This window comes from Budorcas taxicolor, chromosome 11, assembly GCF_023091745.1.
Source record: "Budorcas taxicolor isolate Tak-1 chromosome 11, Takin1.1, whole genome shotgun sequence".
Classification (NCBI taxonomy): Eukaryota; Metazoa; Chordata; class Mammalia; order Artiodactyla; family Bovidae; genus Budorcas; species Budorcas taxicolor.
The window spans coordinates 128,699,184-128,717,410 of record NC_068920.1 but is presented as its reverse complement, the minus strand read 5'-3'; the positions used below and the strand labels follow the sequence as shown (position 1 = coordinate 128,717,410).

General features: G+C 41.2%; 1 protein-coding gene across 1 annotated transcript in view; it reads left to right on the top strand.

The window, feature by feature from the left end:
* LCLAT1 (lysocardiolipin acyltransferase 1) overlaps nucleotides 1–13,062 on the top strand; it is a 187,502-nt gene extending 174,440 nt beyond the window's left edge. The window contains exon 6 of the mRNA XM_052649266.1: nucleotides 12,513–13,062. Coding sequence (XP_052505226.1) covers nucleotides 12,513–13,015 — 503 coding nt within the window. The 3' untranslated portion in view covers nucleotides 13,016–13,062. The remainder of the gene's footprint in view (nucleotides 1–12,512) is intronic.
* The last annotated feature ends 5,165 nt before the right edge of the window (nucleotides 13,063–18,227 follow it).

Genomic DNA, 18,227 nt, shown 5'->3' with positions numbered 1-18,227 from the left:
CAGTTTGAAACTAGAACTTTTGTCCTTTTCCCATCATAGCACTGTGTTATTTTATCCCTCGCTGTCTATGTTTGTTCTGTAAATTCTACACTAAAATCCTGGGGGCTAAGGAGACCCAGCACATGAGCTACATTGGCCTGCCTATAAAATTAGCACCCATGCTCTTTGTCCTTAGTACACAGCAAGAAGAGCTTGCCTTCTGTTGAAAATAGACTAATGATATTTTACAGTTTTTGAACCAAACACAAATTTTCACCAATCAGATCTGAAGCACAATGTATAGTATATATGTACATGGATCCTCTACTGTGGTTTTATTAATATATTATCTCATGTGTAGACTGACATTCTCACAATTGTTTTAATCTCTTCTGTATTTGTGATTTTCCCTCGTTTGCTATCTGTGATCTTAAATATGTATACTCTCTTTTCCCCTTAATTGCCTTCATAGAGTTTAATCTTTTATTCATCAAATACCTAGCTTTTGCATTTGTTTATTCTTTGACTATTTATTTTTGGTGAATTTTGCTAGAATGCTAGAATGTTTAGGGAAGGCATTCAACATTTAACTATATCCCATTGATTCTCTTTTTCATTCCTTTTAAGTAGTTTGCAATTTTTCTTTTGATTTCATCTTTCATCACAGAATTAATTAAACATATTCTTTTAGAGGGGGTTATTATATTTTGTTTTTTATTTCTATTTTTATAAAATCTTGATTTGAGAATGTGACTTTTATAATAATATTTTAAAATCTTTTTGCCACCAAGTAAATGATCAACCATCAGTGTGTTTAAGATATTTTTGAGGGACATACAGATCTATATGTGGAGAAGGAAATGGCAACCCACTCCAGTATTCTTGCCTGGAGAATGCCATGGACAGAGGAGCCTGGCGGGCTACAGTGCATGGGATCACAAAGAGTCGGACACAACTGAGCAGCTGACACATACACATGGGTCTATGTGAGTCTCTTAAATCAAATTTATCAGTATTTATTCAGTTCCTTTATTTTTTTATCTACTGAGTTCTATTATGAAAGATACTGAAGCCTTCACTATAATTACTTTTCAGTTTCTCTTTGCATTTTTTATATTTTTCCTTTTAATATAATAGTTTGGTTCATACAGATGTTCATATAGACCAATATTTTCATTTTTAACAAAATATGTATTTGATCCTTTCCATAGTTGCAGAAAAAAATTTTGATAAACTTAAGGCATTCATAATAAAAATTATAACAAAATAGAATTTAGTTAAATGTAGTACTGTGTTGCCAAAACTCAACAGGATCTGATATGCTAAAGCATTTAAAGCCACATTTTAAAGTCAGATCTATGCCTTTTATTATTAAGCAAATGCTAATGAAAGCACTGAGAAAAGACCATAAAGATGAGAAAATTGAACATAAAGCTATGTTTTTGCTGCTGATAGAAAATATAGAAAGTCAGAAAGTCTAGTAAAAAAAATCAACTAGACTTAATTTTATGTTAACATGGCTACAAATAAGATAAATATACACTAACAATTGACTTTCTGTATTCTAAACAGAGAAAAACAATAGAAAGGTAAAGACTAGAAATCTCTTCAAAAAAATTAGAAATATCAAGGGAACATTACATACAAGGATGGGCACAATAAAGGACAGAAATGGCAAGGACCTAACAGAAGCAGAAGAGATTTAAGAAGAGGTGGCAAGAATACACAGAAGAACTATACAAAAAACATCCCAGTAACCCAGATAACCATGATGGTGTGGTCACTCACCTAGAGCCAGACATCCTGAAATGTGAAATCAAGTGGGCCTTAGGAAGCATTACTATAAGCAATGTAAGTAGAGGTGATGGAATTCCAGCTGAGCTATTTCAAATCCTAAAAGATGATGCTGTTAAACTGCAGTACTCAACATGCCAGCAAATTTGAAAAACTCAGCAGTGGCCGCAGGACTGGAAAAGATCAGTTTTCATTCCGATTCCAAAGAAAGGCAATGCCAAAGAAGTACATGAACCGAGAACTTCTTGATGTACAAGCTGGATTTAGAAAAGGCAGAGGAACCAGAGATCAAATTGCCAGCATCCGTTGGATCATAAAAAAAGCAAGAGAGTTCCAGAAAAACATCTGCTTCATTGACTACGCTAAAGCCTTGAACTGTGTGGAACACAACAATCTGCGGAAAATTCTGAAAGAGATGGGAATACCAGACCATCTCACCTGCCTCCTGAGGAACCTGTATGCAGGTCAAGAAGCAACAGTTAGAACCAGACATGGAAACAAAAAACTGATTCAAAGTTGGAAAAGAAGTATGACAAGGCTGTTTGTTGTCACCCTGCTTATTTAACTTCTGTGGAGAGTACATCATGTGACAATGTCCGGCTGGAAGTATCACAGGCTGGAATCAAGACTGCCAGGAGAAATAGCAACAATCTCAGATATGCAGATGCTACCACTCTGATAGCAGAAAGTGAAAAGGAACTTAAGAGCCTCTTGATGAGGGTTAAAGAGGAGAGTGAAAAAGCTGGCTTAAAACTCAGCATTCAAAAACCTTAAGATCGTGGCATCCGGTCCCACCACATAGAAGGAGAAAAAGTGGAAACAGTGACAGATTTTATTTTCTTGAGCTCTAAAACCACTGCAGACTATGACGGCTGCCATGAAATTAAAAGATGCTTGTTCCTTGGAAAGTAAGCTATGACAAACCTAGACAACGTATTAAAAAGCAGAGACATCACTCTGCTGACAAGGTCCATATAGTCAGAGCTATGGTTTTTCCAGTAGTCATGTATGGATGTGAGAGATGGACTATAAAGAAAGCTGAGCACCAAAGAATTGATGCTTTTGAACCGTGGTTCTGGAAAAGACCTTGAGAGTCCCCTGGACTGCAAGGAGATCCAACCAGTCAATCCTAAAGGAAGTCAACCCTGAATATTCTTTGGAAGGACTGATGCTGAAACTGAAACTCCAATACTTTGGCCACCTGATGTGAAGAGCCAACTCATTGGACAAGACCCTGATGCTGGGAAAGACTGAGGGCAGGAGAAGGGGGTGGTAGAGGATGAGATGGTTAGAGAGAGTCACTGACTCAATGGACATGAGCAAGCTCCGGGAGATAGTGCAGGACACAGAAGATCAGCATGCTGCAGTCCTTGGGGTCACAAAGAGTCGGACAGGACTTAATGACTGAACAACAAGCAGTGGTTGCCTAAAAGCATTAAGTAGGACCATATATCCCATCCACAATAGTCCAGAGAATTATGACATTATTTAGGAATAAATTTTTAAGTCACAAAAGTTTTGTGAAGAAACCTGAAGTCTTGTTGGAAGATAAACTAAGATTTGAGCAAATGGAAACACATTTTTCTTGAGAAAACAATATAAAAGTGTCAGTTCTTTCAAAGTTCAGTTCAGTTCAGTTGCTCAGTCATGTTCGACTCTTTGCAACCCCATGGACTGCAGCACACCAGGCTTCCCTGTCCTTCACCAACTCCCAGAGCTTGCTCAAACTCATGTCCATTGAGTCGGTGATACCATCCAGTCATCCCATCCTCTGTCGTCCCGTTCTTCTCCTGCCTTCAATCTTTCTCAGCATCAGGGTCTTTTTCAATGAGTCAGTTCTTTACATCAGGTGGCCAGAGTACTGTGGTTTCAGTTTCAGCATCAGTCCTTCCCATGAATATTCAGGACTGATTTCCTTTAGGATGGACTGATTGGATCTCCTTGCAGTCCAAGGGACTCTCAAGAGTCTTCTCCAACACCACAGCTCAAAAGCATCAATTCTGCAGCACTCAGCTTTCTTTATAGTCCAACACTCACTTTTAAAAGAAAGACGAGTTCTTTCAAAAGTATAATGTAAATATAATGCAAATACAATTTCAGGATAAGTTGAGAGGGGGGTGATTTTTTGTGTTAGAATTGTGCATGTTAATTTGCTTCAGTTGTGTCCAACCCTTTGAGACCCTATGGACTGTAGCCCACCAGACTCCTCTGTCTATGGGGATTCTCCAGGCAAGAATTACTGGAGTTGGTTGTGCCCTCCTCCAGGGGATCTTCCCAACCCAGGGATTGCACTCCTGTCTCTTAAGTCCCCTTAATTGGCAGGGTTATTTACCTGGCGGCTCTTAAATTTATATTGCTAAATAGGTGCCAGCAGGAGCCCAGTACAGTGTGGAAAAGAAAGATTTGCTTTATTAGATATTAAGTAACTAAGGAAAGGAATAAACACAGCTCAGTGGAGCAGAAGAGAGAAAGGAGACTGGATAGCTGTATATTTGAGAATCTAATATGACCAGGTGGTATTTCAAAATAGTAGAAAAAAGAGTTACTTAATAAAGGATGCTAGAAAAACAGATGTCTTGAAAGAAAGTAAAGGTGGGTTATAAAATTAAATGAAAAATGTTTTTTCATCTTGTAGAAAACTACAAAGTGTACAAACAGTCTAGTTGCCGGAAAGACCAAGTAGGAATCTAAAAGCTATAACAGAAAAAATGATGAACTTGTATAGACACAGACACCCACACATATTGGAAGTATGCCATAAATAATGGCAACAGATATCAGATTTATAAAACTATTTGCAACAAAGAATACAGAATATTAATAATCCATGGTAAAGAACAAGTTTTGCAAATTGATTAGACAGAGACAGACAGCCCATAGGAACTGGATAAAAGACGTAAAGCTACATTTCATAGACAGCAACAAAATAAACCCATCAGTGATCAGGGAAACACTAGTGTTAGATGACCAAAACTGGTATAAAAGATTTAAAGCATGTATAAAGAGGTCTTACAAATCCGTAAGATGACAAATCACTGAATTACAAAACCTATAGGGATAACCCTAGTGGATATACCCAGTGATATGTTGTTATATCTAACCAAAGACATACAAATTAAAACAAAAATGACATATTTTGGCAACTTTCTAAAAGTAGCAATTCCAAGCATTAGTAAAAGTGTGAAAAAGAAAGCACCATCATACATTTCTTGTGTGTTTTTATTAAACTGACCTTTCTGGGGGTCAGTTTCCCATATGCAGCAAAAGCCTATTCATATTCTTTGATCCAGCAATTTAACTTACTGAAATTTACCCTATAAAATCCTTATTATTAGTTACAAAGATATCTATTTAAATATTGATATTTAATACTATGTGAAAACATATCTGACAAAGTAATTTTAATGTTGTTTACACATCTATAAAATGATATTTTAGAAAATTATAATGGCATGAATGGGAAGTACATGTAACAGTTATAAAACAGTATATACAGTATGATCTCATTTTTGAAAGTTTATGTATCTGTTTTTGAGGCACATGTTTTATATACATGTGTGCATATGAGTGTATGTGTCTGTCTGTCCTCAGCAAGTGCTATATGTTATTCACATCTCGCCTTGATGATCTTCTAATGCACCAGTATTGTTGAATTGTGGAAAATGTCTACAGGTTCCCATTGTACCTAGAAAATAAAACTTGTTTTGAAGTTCCATCAAAAGAGAGAGATTTATAATTGAAAAGGTTCATGCATTTACACAGAAAACAAAAAGTTCAACAGATTTAGGATAGGAAAGCGAAAATATGTCTCCCTAAAATTGTAGGTAAGAGCTGAATTCCTGGATAAGCATGATTATTCACAGGGATACTGTTTTTAGTGTCATCTTTCAGCTGAAGGATGCTTTTTAAGTGCAGAATGGTTCTTTCTTAGAAAAAGAGTAGACACTAACTTCAACTTACCAAAAACAGTAACAGCAACATGGGACAAGAGACCAGTGATCCTAGAGCACAAATCATCAGCTTCTAATTCTAAATGCCATCAGAGGATTCAATTTCTATGCTGAGCTTAAAATGTCCAAGAGATGAGTTATTAGGGTTGGAAAAGAAAGTGCATTAGGAGATAAATTGGGGCCTTGATGCACTTGCTTGATATGCTTGGACTTACTAAATGACTTGACTTCTCTACTGGGGAGAGGAGTGGACGGAATATTAGACAGTAGACCTCAGTGTCACTACAAGAGACTTGTCTGTCCCCCAAAGAAAGAGGAAATCTAGAGAAAAATGGAAGGTAAAGGATAGCACCCTAAACCAAACAGGTGCTGTCAGTGACCTTCCCCTGTGAGGCATAACAGAGTCTGAGCACACACCTGCCAAGCCTTGTTCCCAACTGATCTTCACAAAGCCCTATGAGGGTCGCTGCTGTTTTCATTTGCATTTACAGATGAGGCTTCTTGTGAACTTGCCAAGTCATAGAGCTGCTAAGAGGCAGGGCTAGAAGCCTCCTGACACCACCTTTTGTTCCATATGCATCCAGTTTGTACAGAAGGAAAAATGAACAATGTTCCTAGGAGGGAACAGTAATGTTTTCTCTAACAAAGAAAATGGTACTGTTTGAGCCTTAATACTAGTTGGTTTTAAGTGATTCATGCATGCCCCATTATTTTGACCCTGAAAGATTTCTTCTTTATTGGTATTTCTTGTCTAGATATATCCAAATCTGTCCATTGAAAGCTGTTCTTCAAAGTGTACTGACTAGTGTCAGTCGGTCATGCTTATTTTTAAACATGTACTATTCAGTATCAAAGTGGCACAGTGAATGACTGCTTAGTTACTAACTCCCACTTTTATCCTGTTTTTTTTTTTCAATCTAATAAAGTAGTGCACGAAACCAGTGACCTCAGCATTTTAACACAAACACATCTTAGATGACAAGCTGCTTTATTGAAAACTCTCCAATACATACAGGTAGATTTATAGATCTAGATCTGCCAGAAAGTGTGTGTATAATTTTTTAAAAGCAGGCATTAAAATGAACTTCTAAATTTTTGTATATTTTGCATACATTTGATTATGGTATCGGGAAAGAAAAAAACACTTCAGTTGTTATCAACCTCATTAAAGTTGTCCAACTCTTTGCCACCCCATGACTGTCCAGTCCATGGCATTCTCCAGGCCAGAAAACTAGAATAGGTAGCCTTTCCCTTCTCCAGGGGATCTTCACAACCCAGGGATCGAACCCGGGTCTCCCGCATCGCTGGCAGATTCTTTACCACCTGAGCCACCAGGGAAGCCCAAGAATACTGGAGTGGGTAGCCTATCCCTTCTCCAGTGGCTCTTCCTGAACCAGGTATTGAACCGGGGTGATCTGCTTTGCAGGCGGATTCTTTACCAGCTGAGCTACAGGAGAAGCCCCATTAAAGATCACTTCGGATTAAAAAAGAAAGAACATTTCTGTTGTTCTGCTACTCAACTATATAATTGAATCTGGGCAAACTGGGATTTCTTTTCTTGGTTCTTTTCATTTTAAACATACAGATCTGTAAAGACTTGGCCCTCCCCCATTCCTGGTGAGTAGAGCTCTGCTGATAATCATTGGCCCCCTTACTATTTGGGGAGAACCGCTCTTCTGCATAGGACATTCATGAAGTCTAGTAATGCCTTTTAAACTTCTATTGGTTAAACACAACTGATGTATTAAGAATTCCCCCAGTCTCAGTCTGAGACTAAAAATTAAGACTTGGGATATTAAGCAAGTGCTTTTTCTCTTCTAGAGAACAAACATCTCTGGACCCAGCTGAGTGTTGTTCTTCTAACAGAATGGTTGCTTTTCAAAATAATACTCAAGTATGAAACTGTCCAGTAGACACAGTATCAGAAACAGCAGATCCATTTTCTAAGCCCCATGTAGGCAGACAGCATCTAGATTTTTAATTTAAACTATCTAAAAAGCAATACAATCTTCTAAGAATGGCTTTTACTAATGGCAACCATCGTGATTCACATACTAAAACGTCTCTTGTTCTTGTACCAGAAAATGTAAAGGTAGTGTAACTTCTTTGTCATTGCAGGAGCTTATCCGAATCTATTATGCATTGTGTTAGCTATTATAAATTGGTAAATGAAATAAAGGCACATCTCAACTTTTGACTATCCATTTCATTATTGTCACTTACATATGAACCAAGCTCTGCAAGCCTGCCCACCCCTGGGAGGAAGATACCTTGTCCGGTAGTAAGGACTCCCCTGGGCTAGAGGCCCCAGGGCAGGAGGTCTTGAAGAGATGGTGTGAAAAGTAACCTCTTAGCAATTCTTATGTTGATTAAATTCAACATAATTAAAATAATATCTTAATAGTATTTTAGATACTATTAAATATAAATAGCATTTAAATACTATTGTAATACTATTTTAATTATGTTGAGTTCTATCATTCCACAGCTCTAAATGCCAAACAAGCAACTTATAGAAATTTCTGGAATATTGCCTTTTTGTAAAGTGATCTCCCAACACCCTCACCCAAGATTGTTGTAATTCTTTCAGAACCAAGAATTCACAGAACCAAGTTGCAAAAAGATCCAGTGGAGCAAGTCAGTCTCATTAACTGAATATAGAAGTTGTAGTGGATGCTAACATTTAAGAACTTCCCATGTGCCAGTCCTATGCAAAGAGCCTTGTGTATAAAAGTTCACTAAATTGTTTTAACAGCCTCATGCAGAAGGCATGATAATTCCCTCCTGTATCTTTAGATGAGAATATAGACTATAGATATTGGTAAAATATGTGTTTCTCTAAGTTTAGGGCAATATGTTAGTTATTAAGGTTCTAAGCAGTCAGAGACATGGTCCTGCCCTTAAGATTCTTGTTTTCCTGGGACACTGGGTTCTCGTGAGCTTCTCATACTGTCCTGCAGGATGGCAAGTGAATGCCCAAATGAGCACATCAAAACATATGTCTTACGCAGTCACTGCTGGCAAGACCACTTGGCCTGAATACATAAGGAAACTCTTCTTAGAGCCCTTAGAATTTGAGCTGGTCATTGAATAAAGCTGAGATAAAATATTTCAGGGAAAGAGTCTGAAATATTTGAGGCAGAGCAGTGTCCTTGGCCACTTTGTGAAATAATAGTTTGAACATTTGTCTTATGAGGAAGACATGTGGTAATTATAATTGGTGTCTTCAGGGCCCAGAAGAGCAGTGCCCTGGACAGTGGTTTAAAGAAGATGCTTGAATGCAGTATTTTCCCCACTATCCATGCTGGCATCTGTGGACTCAGTTCAGTTCAGTCCCTTAGTCGTGTCCAACTCTTTGTGACCCCATGAACCACAGTACACCAGGCCTCCCTGTCCATCACCAATTCCCAGAGCTTGCTCAAACTCATGTCCATTGAGTCGGTAATGCCATCCAACCATCTCATCCTCTGTCGTCCCCTTTTCCTGCCCTCAATCTTCCCCAGCATCAGGGTCTTTTCAAATGAGTCAGCTCTTCGCATCAGGTGGCCGAAGTATTGGAGTTTCAGCTTCAACATCAGTCCTTCCAATGAACACCCAGAACTGATTTCCTTTAGGATGGACTGGTTGGATCTCCTCGCAGTCCAAGGGACTCTCAAGAATCTTCTCCAACACCACAGTTCAAAAGCATCAGTTCCTGAGCGCTCAGCTTTCTTTATAGTCCAACTCTGACATCCATACATGACAACTGGAAAAACAATAGCCTTGACTAGACGGACCTTTGTTGACAAAATAATGTCTCTGGTTTTTACTCAAAGCTAAATTCACGTTAGAGCCCAACATGCTAATGTTATGATTCAGTAACAGCCACAGCAGCTAACATTTGTTGAGCGCTTACTACATATCAGATCCTTTTTTGTGTTTTTACATACCTCATTTATCCCTCACAACAACCCTATGAGGTAATTTATAGATCTGCTGCTGCTGCTAAGTCGCTTCAGTCGTGTCCGACTCTGCGACCCCAGAGACAGCAGCCCACCAGCCTCCTCCGTCCCTGGGATTCTCCAGGCAAGAACACTGGAGTGGGTTGCCATTTCCTTCTCCAATTTATAGATCTAGGAACTAATAATTAAGCCACAGAGATTAATTCATTCACTTACTAAGAAGCAGAGCTAGGGTTTGAACCCAAGCAGTCTGCCTCCACAGCCCTCATGCTCTGTACTACAATACATCTAGAGTTTTTCTTCACAGAACATTTCTGTAAGTGGTACCATCTCTGTCCCCAAACTCGCTGTATGTATTTTGAGCAGACACTCGTCTGCGTGTACACACACACCTCCTACCCTACAGGTTGCTAAGAGGAATGCAGAAAGGACATCTTCAGATTCTTACACTATATAGTATGTATTCTATATACTTTGCTACAAATTTGTGATAATATGAGGATTATGGTTCTGGTTGGTGGGCATCGATGATCAGGCTCTGAGTTCTGCAGGTAGAGGGGGCACTAAAACATCAAACTCATTTGTCAAGGAAAGTTTGATCAATACAGAGCAGGGCAATCATGATCAATGTTGAACTGACAAAAGGTTGATCAATTTGTAATGCAGGTGAGGTTAACAGGTAAGACATATTATATTACCATCTTAGTGGATGTATTGTGCTGTGTACCAGTGAGAACTGGTCTTTGGATGCCTGACCAGACAGCCTTCCTTCCCGTGGGTAGGTTCCTGCTACAGCCCACCAAGTGGGAGTAAGCCAGCCTTTTCTCAAACAGTGGACACATCACCTCTTGACAGCTGTTAAACGTTTTCCTGTGGTCTCTCACCACAGGACCCATTTCCCTCCTCTGAAGCCGAACAGGCCAGGCCTCGTTTTCCCCCCAGGCCGTCAGGCACGAGTGCCCTGGAGTCACCTCCACCAGCCTTTCATTGCCTCCTCTGCCACCAGGTAAACAGCGCACAGCGTCCTGAAAGGACTTCCCTCCAGTTTTGAGTCTAAACCATGTTGATACGGGTACTCTCATTTCTTATGACATAGCTCTTAAGGGCTGAGTATTTTATAAGGCAGTTCTGAAACCAGATTGAAACCTAGTCCTTTCCCTAAAGTAAATCACAAGAGGAGAGGAGGCTGACTGCCAACATTTACAGAGAAATTGAGCACAAGCTAATGGTTCAGGAGGAAGGGGAAACATGGTGATATAAGGTGGGGAAGTTGCTTCATATCTTTGTTGTTCTTAAGATTGAGGTAAAATTTGGAGAGAGTGAAACTGTACAGGTCTTAAATGTACCATTTCATGGAATCCAAACTCAAGATACAGAATGTCTCTGCGCCCCACCCCACACCCCCTCGAAAATTTCCTCATTCTCCCTTCCCACCAGTCCCCACCCCCACATGCAACTACTGATTTCCACCACAGGTTAATTTTGCCTACATCATAGAGTTCTGTGATGAATCAAGATTTCACATCAAAAGTCTCTCACCGAAGATAACTTGGTATGGAAGAAAGCAACATTCAGAGATTATGCGTCAACACGCTGTGTGTCCTTGGGGCAAAAACTTAGCCTCCCTGGGCCTCTTACAGGATTCCATGGGTGATCCTCTTGATTCTTTAAAGATGGCACTCTAGTCACATTTCTGATCTCAGAGATCCTCTCTTCCCCCAGTCCATTTGAGAACCCCAAACAGAAATAAACCTGGGCTCATTCCACCCCCTCCAGTTGAGCACTCTGTCAGGTCAGTCCTTCCTTGTGATGTTTTTTGAACACCTCACTTCCTTTAGGCCCTGCCTCCTCTTCACTTCTTGCCTTGTAATGATCAAACTACTCTTCCAACCTCTTTGCCCCTGGTCCTCTCCAGACACTGCTCTCAAGCTAACCCCTGCTCAAATGAAACAAATTCTGGTTCCTTGTCTATTTAAAATCCTTAAGAGGTTCTCTATCACCTGCAGACTTGAGTTCCCGTTCTCAAGGCTGACAGTGAGGGTCCTCACTGGATGCCTCCAGCCCAGTCAGTGCCTTCAGCCCTGCAGTGCTCTCTGCTGGGAGGTTCACCTGCTATGGCTCCCCTTTAGGACACTGCTTGCCTGCCTCGCTGATGCTGCTGGGAGCTCTGGAGTGAAGTTAGGGATTGGCGCTTTTCGGTTCACTTCTCCATCTCCAGCACCTGGCATATGATTTTGCTGAAAACACTTGACCCCACAGTAACTAAACAATGAAATTTTTAAGGATGATGGCATACTAAGTCAGGATCTCATTCAGTCTCTGAATTTGACTTCACACTGATGTTTCTAGAAATTAAAAAGTCATATGGAAGTTTTCAGGCATGTCTCTGACCACTGTATCAACTCTGACACGGGGTTTTTCTTTCCAGTAGCCTTCATAGTGATATTGAGTCAAAAGAAAGAAAGTTTTTTATTTGGAGAGAGAGTGTCTATTGATAGGAGATCTCTAAACAGTGAATCCTGTTGGTGGAGAAGAGCTGCGTTCTTTAATTCCTATCAAATCTAATTTAAGGTGCTTATCTATTTAATTCTTGAATGGAAGATTCTTATTTCCAGGAACAAAGATAATTTCTTTCTAAAGGTCTTTGTGGTAATTAGCAAGCAGATAAAAAACTAAGTGACGGCTAAATATTGACGCAAGAGCCCAGGAACACAGGTATTTATAGCCCTTGTTTGTTCGTCTTGATTCACTCTGTCCTGATTTTTTTCCCCTGCCTTCAGTGTGAATCAGCATTGCTGTCCAAATGGATCTTTACTCTGTCTGTATTTTTATCTTTTGCAAAACCTAGGTAAGAACCTTGACGCCGTCCATGACATCACGGTGGTGTACCCTCACAACATTCCCCAGACAGAGAAGCACCTCCTCCTCGGGGACTTTCCCAAGGAGATCCACTTCCACGTCCACCGGTACCCCGTGAACACCCTCCCCGAGTCCAAGGAGGACCTCCAGCTCTGGTGCCACAAGCGGTGGGAGGAGAAAGAAGAGAGGCTGCGCTGCTTCTATGAAGGGGAGAAGAATTTTTCCTTCACAGGGCAGACGGTCATTCCTCCTTGCAAGTCAGAGCTCAGGGTCCGGGTGGTCAAATTTCTCTCCATCCTCTACTGGACCCTGTTCAGCCCCACAATGTGCCTGTTCATCTACCTGTACAGTCTTGTCCGGTGGTATTTTATCATCATCATTGTCATCTTCGTGCTGCAGGAGAGAATATTTGGTGGACTGGAGATCCTCGAACTTGCATGTTACCGCCTCTTACACAAACAGCCACATTTAAACGCAAAGAAAAATGAGTAAGATGGTTAAGGTTCACGGCAGAAAAGCCTAGGGCGTATTTCGGAAATGTTCTAAGCCTTTGTAAATGGAGATGCATTTTTGCATGACTGTGTCAAATATTTCTTACAACCGTCATTATTTGTTAAAGATATCTTGCACTTAGTTTTGTGGAACAATATTGCTACACACATGATTTTTTTTTCTTTTTAAATCTCTGAATGTAATTTCAACACTGTGTAGCAGGGAGCGATGGCGGCAAAATTAACGCAGGCCGGAGTTAAACAATCATCAGGCTGTTAGCAGTCAAGGTACACAGATATCTTATAGGTCCAGTCCTGCTTCCTGACAAATTCCCCAGATGGGAGGCAGAGCTGAAGCTCCTGAGCACCAGCCCAGGTCAAGTGCTGGCACTTGACTCTGGAGGTGAAAGACCTTCCTCCCAGCTCCCTCTCGGCGCTGTCCCAGCACCCCTTTCCATGCCAATCAAACTCTTGCATCCTTCCTTAAGACCAGAAGACAAAAACCCCTTCTCCTTAAGCCAAACAAACATTTTGATAGGAAGCCCTTCATTATTCATGAAACCTTGGCATTTAGCCTTGCACTGACCGAGACATCAGAAAACCACCGGTGCCCTTTTCTCACGCAGAAAATAAGACCTAGACGAGTCTCAGGGAGCAACCACAGGCTCTCCACTCAGAAACCTTAGTTTAAATTTTTAAAGCTCGGAGTTCAGACAGTTCAGTTCTTCACTTCTGTGTACCTTTGCATATTTAGCACTTGTTTCATTACGGAGTGTTGGCAGGTGTCGCTTTTCTGCATTAACAATGGTATACATCAAAGTCACTTACCTTTTAGAGAACATTCTGGTATTGCCGTCAGAAACTCACTTTTGAAGTTGTGTCTTAGTTGAAATATTTCTTTAAAACCTGCCACAAAAAAGAAGGTTATTGTATTTTCTACATGTGCACGTGTGTCTAACCTCTGCCACTAAATCAACAACAAAAACACTTGCAGACAGGGCCATGATGGTTTAATCTAAATTATTCAACCCTTGTAGCCTTGACAAATTTTATTAAAATCAAAATGGTGACAAAAATGAATCCTTTCTTAATGATAGGGATCTCTCTCTTTTTTAGTCTCAGGCTTCCTCTTTCACTAGTAAAATTTAAGCCCACTTTTGACCAATTGTTCGCCTAAATATTCCTGTCGTTTGGAGTCAGTGGAAAATCCAGCAAGCCAACAGTACCAGTCTCCTTCTGAGGCAAAAAAAAAGAAAAGAAAAGAAACGTGGTCAAGGTTTCTACTCCACTGGAGCCTTGCAATTACTTTTAAAATTTACTTATTTATTTTGTCCGAATGGGAATGCTGGTCAGAGTAGCAGAAAAGATGGGGCAATTAAAAGTCTTGTGCTGTAAAGCAGACCTGCCTGCTTGTTCCTGCCTTGAACCAGCCTCAAACACTCTTTCTAGCTTGGTATACTCTTCGCGCAAGTGCTTTCTCAGTGATGTCTTATTTTTGCTGGATGGTGATTTCCATCCAGTGAACAGTGGACACAGGCATCGCCAGGAAAGGCAAGCACTCTGTGAGCTGGACTTACCAGACAGACTCTTCCGGAAGGTCCTGGTTGCAGCAGCCCTCTGTCAGCACACCACCTTCACTTGGAGAGTTCTGACTAGTGCCTCTACTGAAGGCCCAGCCTATTTAACTCCTCCCCCAAGGCTGTTTTCAGTACTGCTGGGGCTTCTGATTCGTTACTACCCGCATCTGCTCCAGACCCAGCTCTTCAGTGGTTTTAAAGGTGGTTATTTTTTTCAAACCTTCTCTCCCCCGCCCCAACCCCCAATAAAAGAAGTTTTTAATTTAGGTCTTTCTCAGACTTCTGCTTATATTTGGAAGCAAGAAATAGTTTAGCAATCAGGATTGCCCTTGTCCTGGGTGAGAGAGAGGCCGCACTTTCTACCCTACAGGTGTTAGTGATGTAGGCGGCCAACCCTTCCTCCAAGCTTCCGATGGCTCCTCTGGCTTTAACGGCAGGTCCTCTTTAACCCTCTGAAACCTGTAAAGGGGGAACGCTTCCTTTTTAAAACATGATTTCTTTTGGTCTTTAAAAAAAAAAAACATTTTATGATAAAACGCAAGCCCCTTTTTTAGTGCCCAGAACTCATAAGCCCAGAAACTGAGATATTGTACTTGCTCTAAGACTCAGAAGTGGTAACTTTAAAAAGAAAAAAGTTGCCTTTTGGGGGTGTTTTTTGTGTGTGTTTGGGGGTGTGTTTTGTGTTTTTGTTTTTTAGAGGGGGTTGCAATAAGGCTTCTTTTAAAATTGTAACTATTTGTTTTCCTACCCATCTTTTTATTCCCTTCTTTAAAGAAATACATGGTCCATGATTTGGGCTCTAAAACGGATAGCAGGTAGAGATTAGTAGTAGTGTCAAGTAGAGGTTAATGCAGCTTCAGTCCTGCCTGGCCCCAGGAAGGAGCCCCTCCCCCTGGACTCAGCAGCCCCTTGTCTGGCTGCATATGGGCCCTCGCCTCCATCTTAGAGCCCTTTCAGTCCATCAAAAGTAAACTCAGTGGAGTTAGAAATGTTTACAGTGCTGTGTGTCCACTTGTCACATCGTTCCCATTTGGAAACGTTTTCAATAAAGTGAGTGTGGTTTATAGGGGACGTGAAAGATTACACTTAAAATAGGAACCTGCAAGGAAGGGCGCTGATGAGGCCACAAGTTTTCCCACCAGGCCTCTCTGATGAAACAAGCCAAAGGAATTGTAAAATTCAGGGGAAGAACGTGGTGGAAGACTGAAAGAAAAATAAATGTCAGAGCCCATAATTTAAAGCCCTTCGTAAAATCCTTTTCCTTGTTTGTCATGCTACTAAAACACAGCTTCCTCTTGAGTCACTTTGAAATGAGTTACGTCCGCAGCCCCAGGTCAGACGTTGTCGACCGTCGGCGGCCGAGACTCCAGGGAGACGTTCCCATCTCACCCGGACTTCACGCGCCTGACCGTGCTGCCCTTGTGCACTTTTATAACAGAGACTAATGGAGGGAGCCTGTTGGTATTAAATTGTTTACATTTCTTTATATAAATAATGTGCTTTCAGTGCCTTAGTTACAGGTCCCTTTCTTTTTCTTGTTCCAAGAATCCTGCAGTGTGTCTCTTAGGTAAAAGTCTCTTTGCTATTCACTGGGAGAAATATGGTTTATAGAACACTGGTCACTGTGGTCAATACTACTTTATGATGACATCTGGAAAAGAGAACTTGATGCTGAGGGTAGTGGTTACCTCAGGGCTGTGATTTATATTATAGAAAACAAAGATGCTCTTGTCACATGATGAACTTCAGATTAGATACGGCCCTAAAGCTGTCTTGTGCCGACCTTATATTCTTATCTCAGAAGAGAAATCTTGGATTTGGTAATTCATTTTTTAAAAAAGATCATTATGTGCAAAACACTAGGTTTTAAAAATAACTCACAGAATGGCCTTAGTTTTCAATGTCCACTGGTATGTTTGTGAGTTGTGGTCTCTAGTATCCATCCCAGAATAAAGTGGAATGAATTGAATAGAGTTTACATGTGTGTTGGACTTCTGTTCGTGCAGGGATGACTGGGTGCCATATCATTACAGTCTCACCATCTGTCCTGTTGGGGAAGAGCTGATCAGTTAGGACTCTCTTTCACAGATGCTTGAAACAAAATGCCAGAGTAAAAAGGGGATATAATACCTTCATCCTTGAAAAAGCCCAGGGGCCACAGCCGAATTCAGGGCTCAGTGAACGTCCTCAGAACATTCTCTTCCTCCATCTCTCAGTTCAGCCTGAGGGGAATGTGGTCATTCCACAAAATGGGGGGTCAACGGGAAATATCCACATCAGCAGCTCTAAGAGGCAAGTGGGACTCTACTCATTGCTCCTCCACTGTCAGGGAAGCTGGAGCTAGGAAGGCAAACCTTTTACCAAAGCCTGACAAGTGCATAAAAACATACTTAGCCAACAGACACAAAAGTCGTGGGACTTAAGGGTAGCAGAATATGCCCACCCCAATATATGCATATAGGCACTCAGGGCATGCCACCCCAAATAGACCACGTTGGTATGTTGATTATTTTCAGTTGTAGGAACTTGAAAAATAACAAATACAGGGAAGGGCTATCTCTGAACTCCCCTTTTCTACCTAAAGAGATCCTCCAAAAGGAACTCAAGTCTCCATAAATCCCCTCCCTGGCGGTTTCATCAAACGAACTGACTCTCGTCACAGGAGAGGAGAGAACACACCCACACACTTTGTCACAAACGGCCATACTCCCCACACCCCCCCATCTATTCCAAGGTCCCATTCATCTTTCCTGATCACCATTCACTCTCCCCTAAGAAGGTTACTTTCTCCCTCCCCTTTCCATTAAGCGGTATTTCAGCCTGGACTCTAAGCCACCTCGGGGAGTTACTCAGTTTTCCCTGGGTATCTCCATGAATACAGGAGGGATGATACTTGCTAATCAATTTTTTATTATTCTCCTCTTGTTAATCTGTCTGATATTTCAAGAACCCAGAAGGGTAGAAGGAAAATGATTTTCTTTCCCTGCAGAACCTGAGCTCTGCAGCGCCCCACTCTGTCTTCGGATCTTCCAATGAGCATCTGCTTGAAAGATTCACTCTGAGTGGAGTGCCCATCACCATTTCTGTGGGAAAGGGGTGTGCAGGACCCGAAGAGCCAGGTTGCCAGGATGGCGGTCATCAGGCTGCTGGGATGTCTATAATCTGATCAGACAGGAGAGAGAGGAGAGCAGGGTCTTTCTGGTCACCCGTGTGCTTCCACATCACTCATTTCACTGATAAACTATATATAGGGCTTCAGCAGCCCCCTGTGAAGGGCAGGTAGGATGCCAGCTAGTAGGCCGTAGGATGTCACAGAATCTAACCTGCATGCAGGCATGCACTCTCCATGCCAAACAGTTTTAAAAAGACAACTGGTGCTCTCGGTGGTGGTGACTTGATTCCCAGGAGCCACATGGTGACTTGATGCCCACAGTCACCTCAGCCTTACATCCTCTCAGGTTCAAATCCAGTGGGAAAGGGCCAGAGAGACCCCTTCCCCAGTGGAACAACACAAATTCTAAATTGGGTTGCAATGGTCATTCCTGAACCACACACTTGCCTGGAAATATTAGGTGGGTTGCATCCCTGGGTTACTTACCACCTCCTATAGCCAGGTCTGGAGGGTGTCCCCTTGGA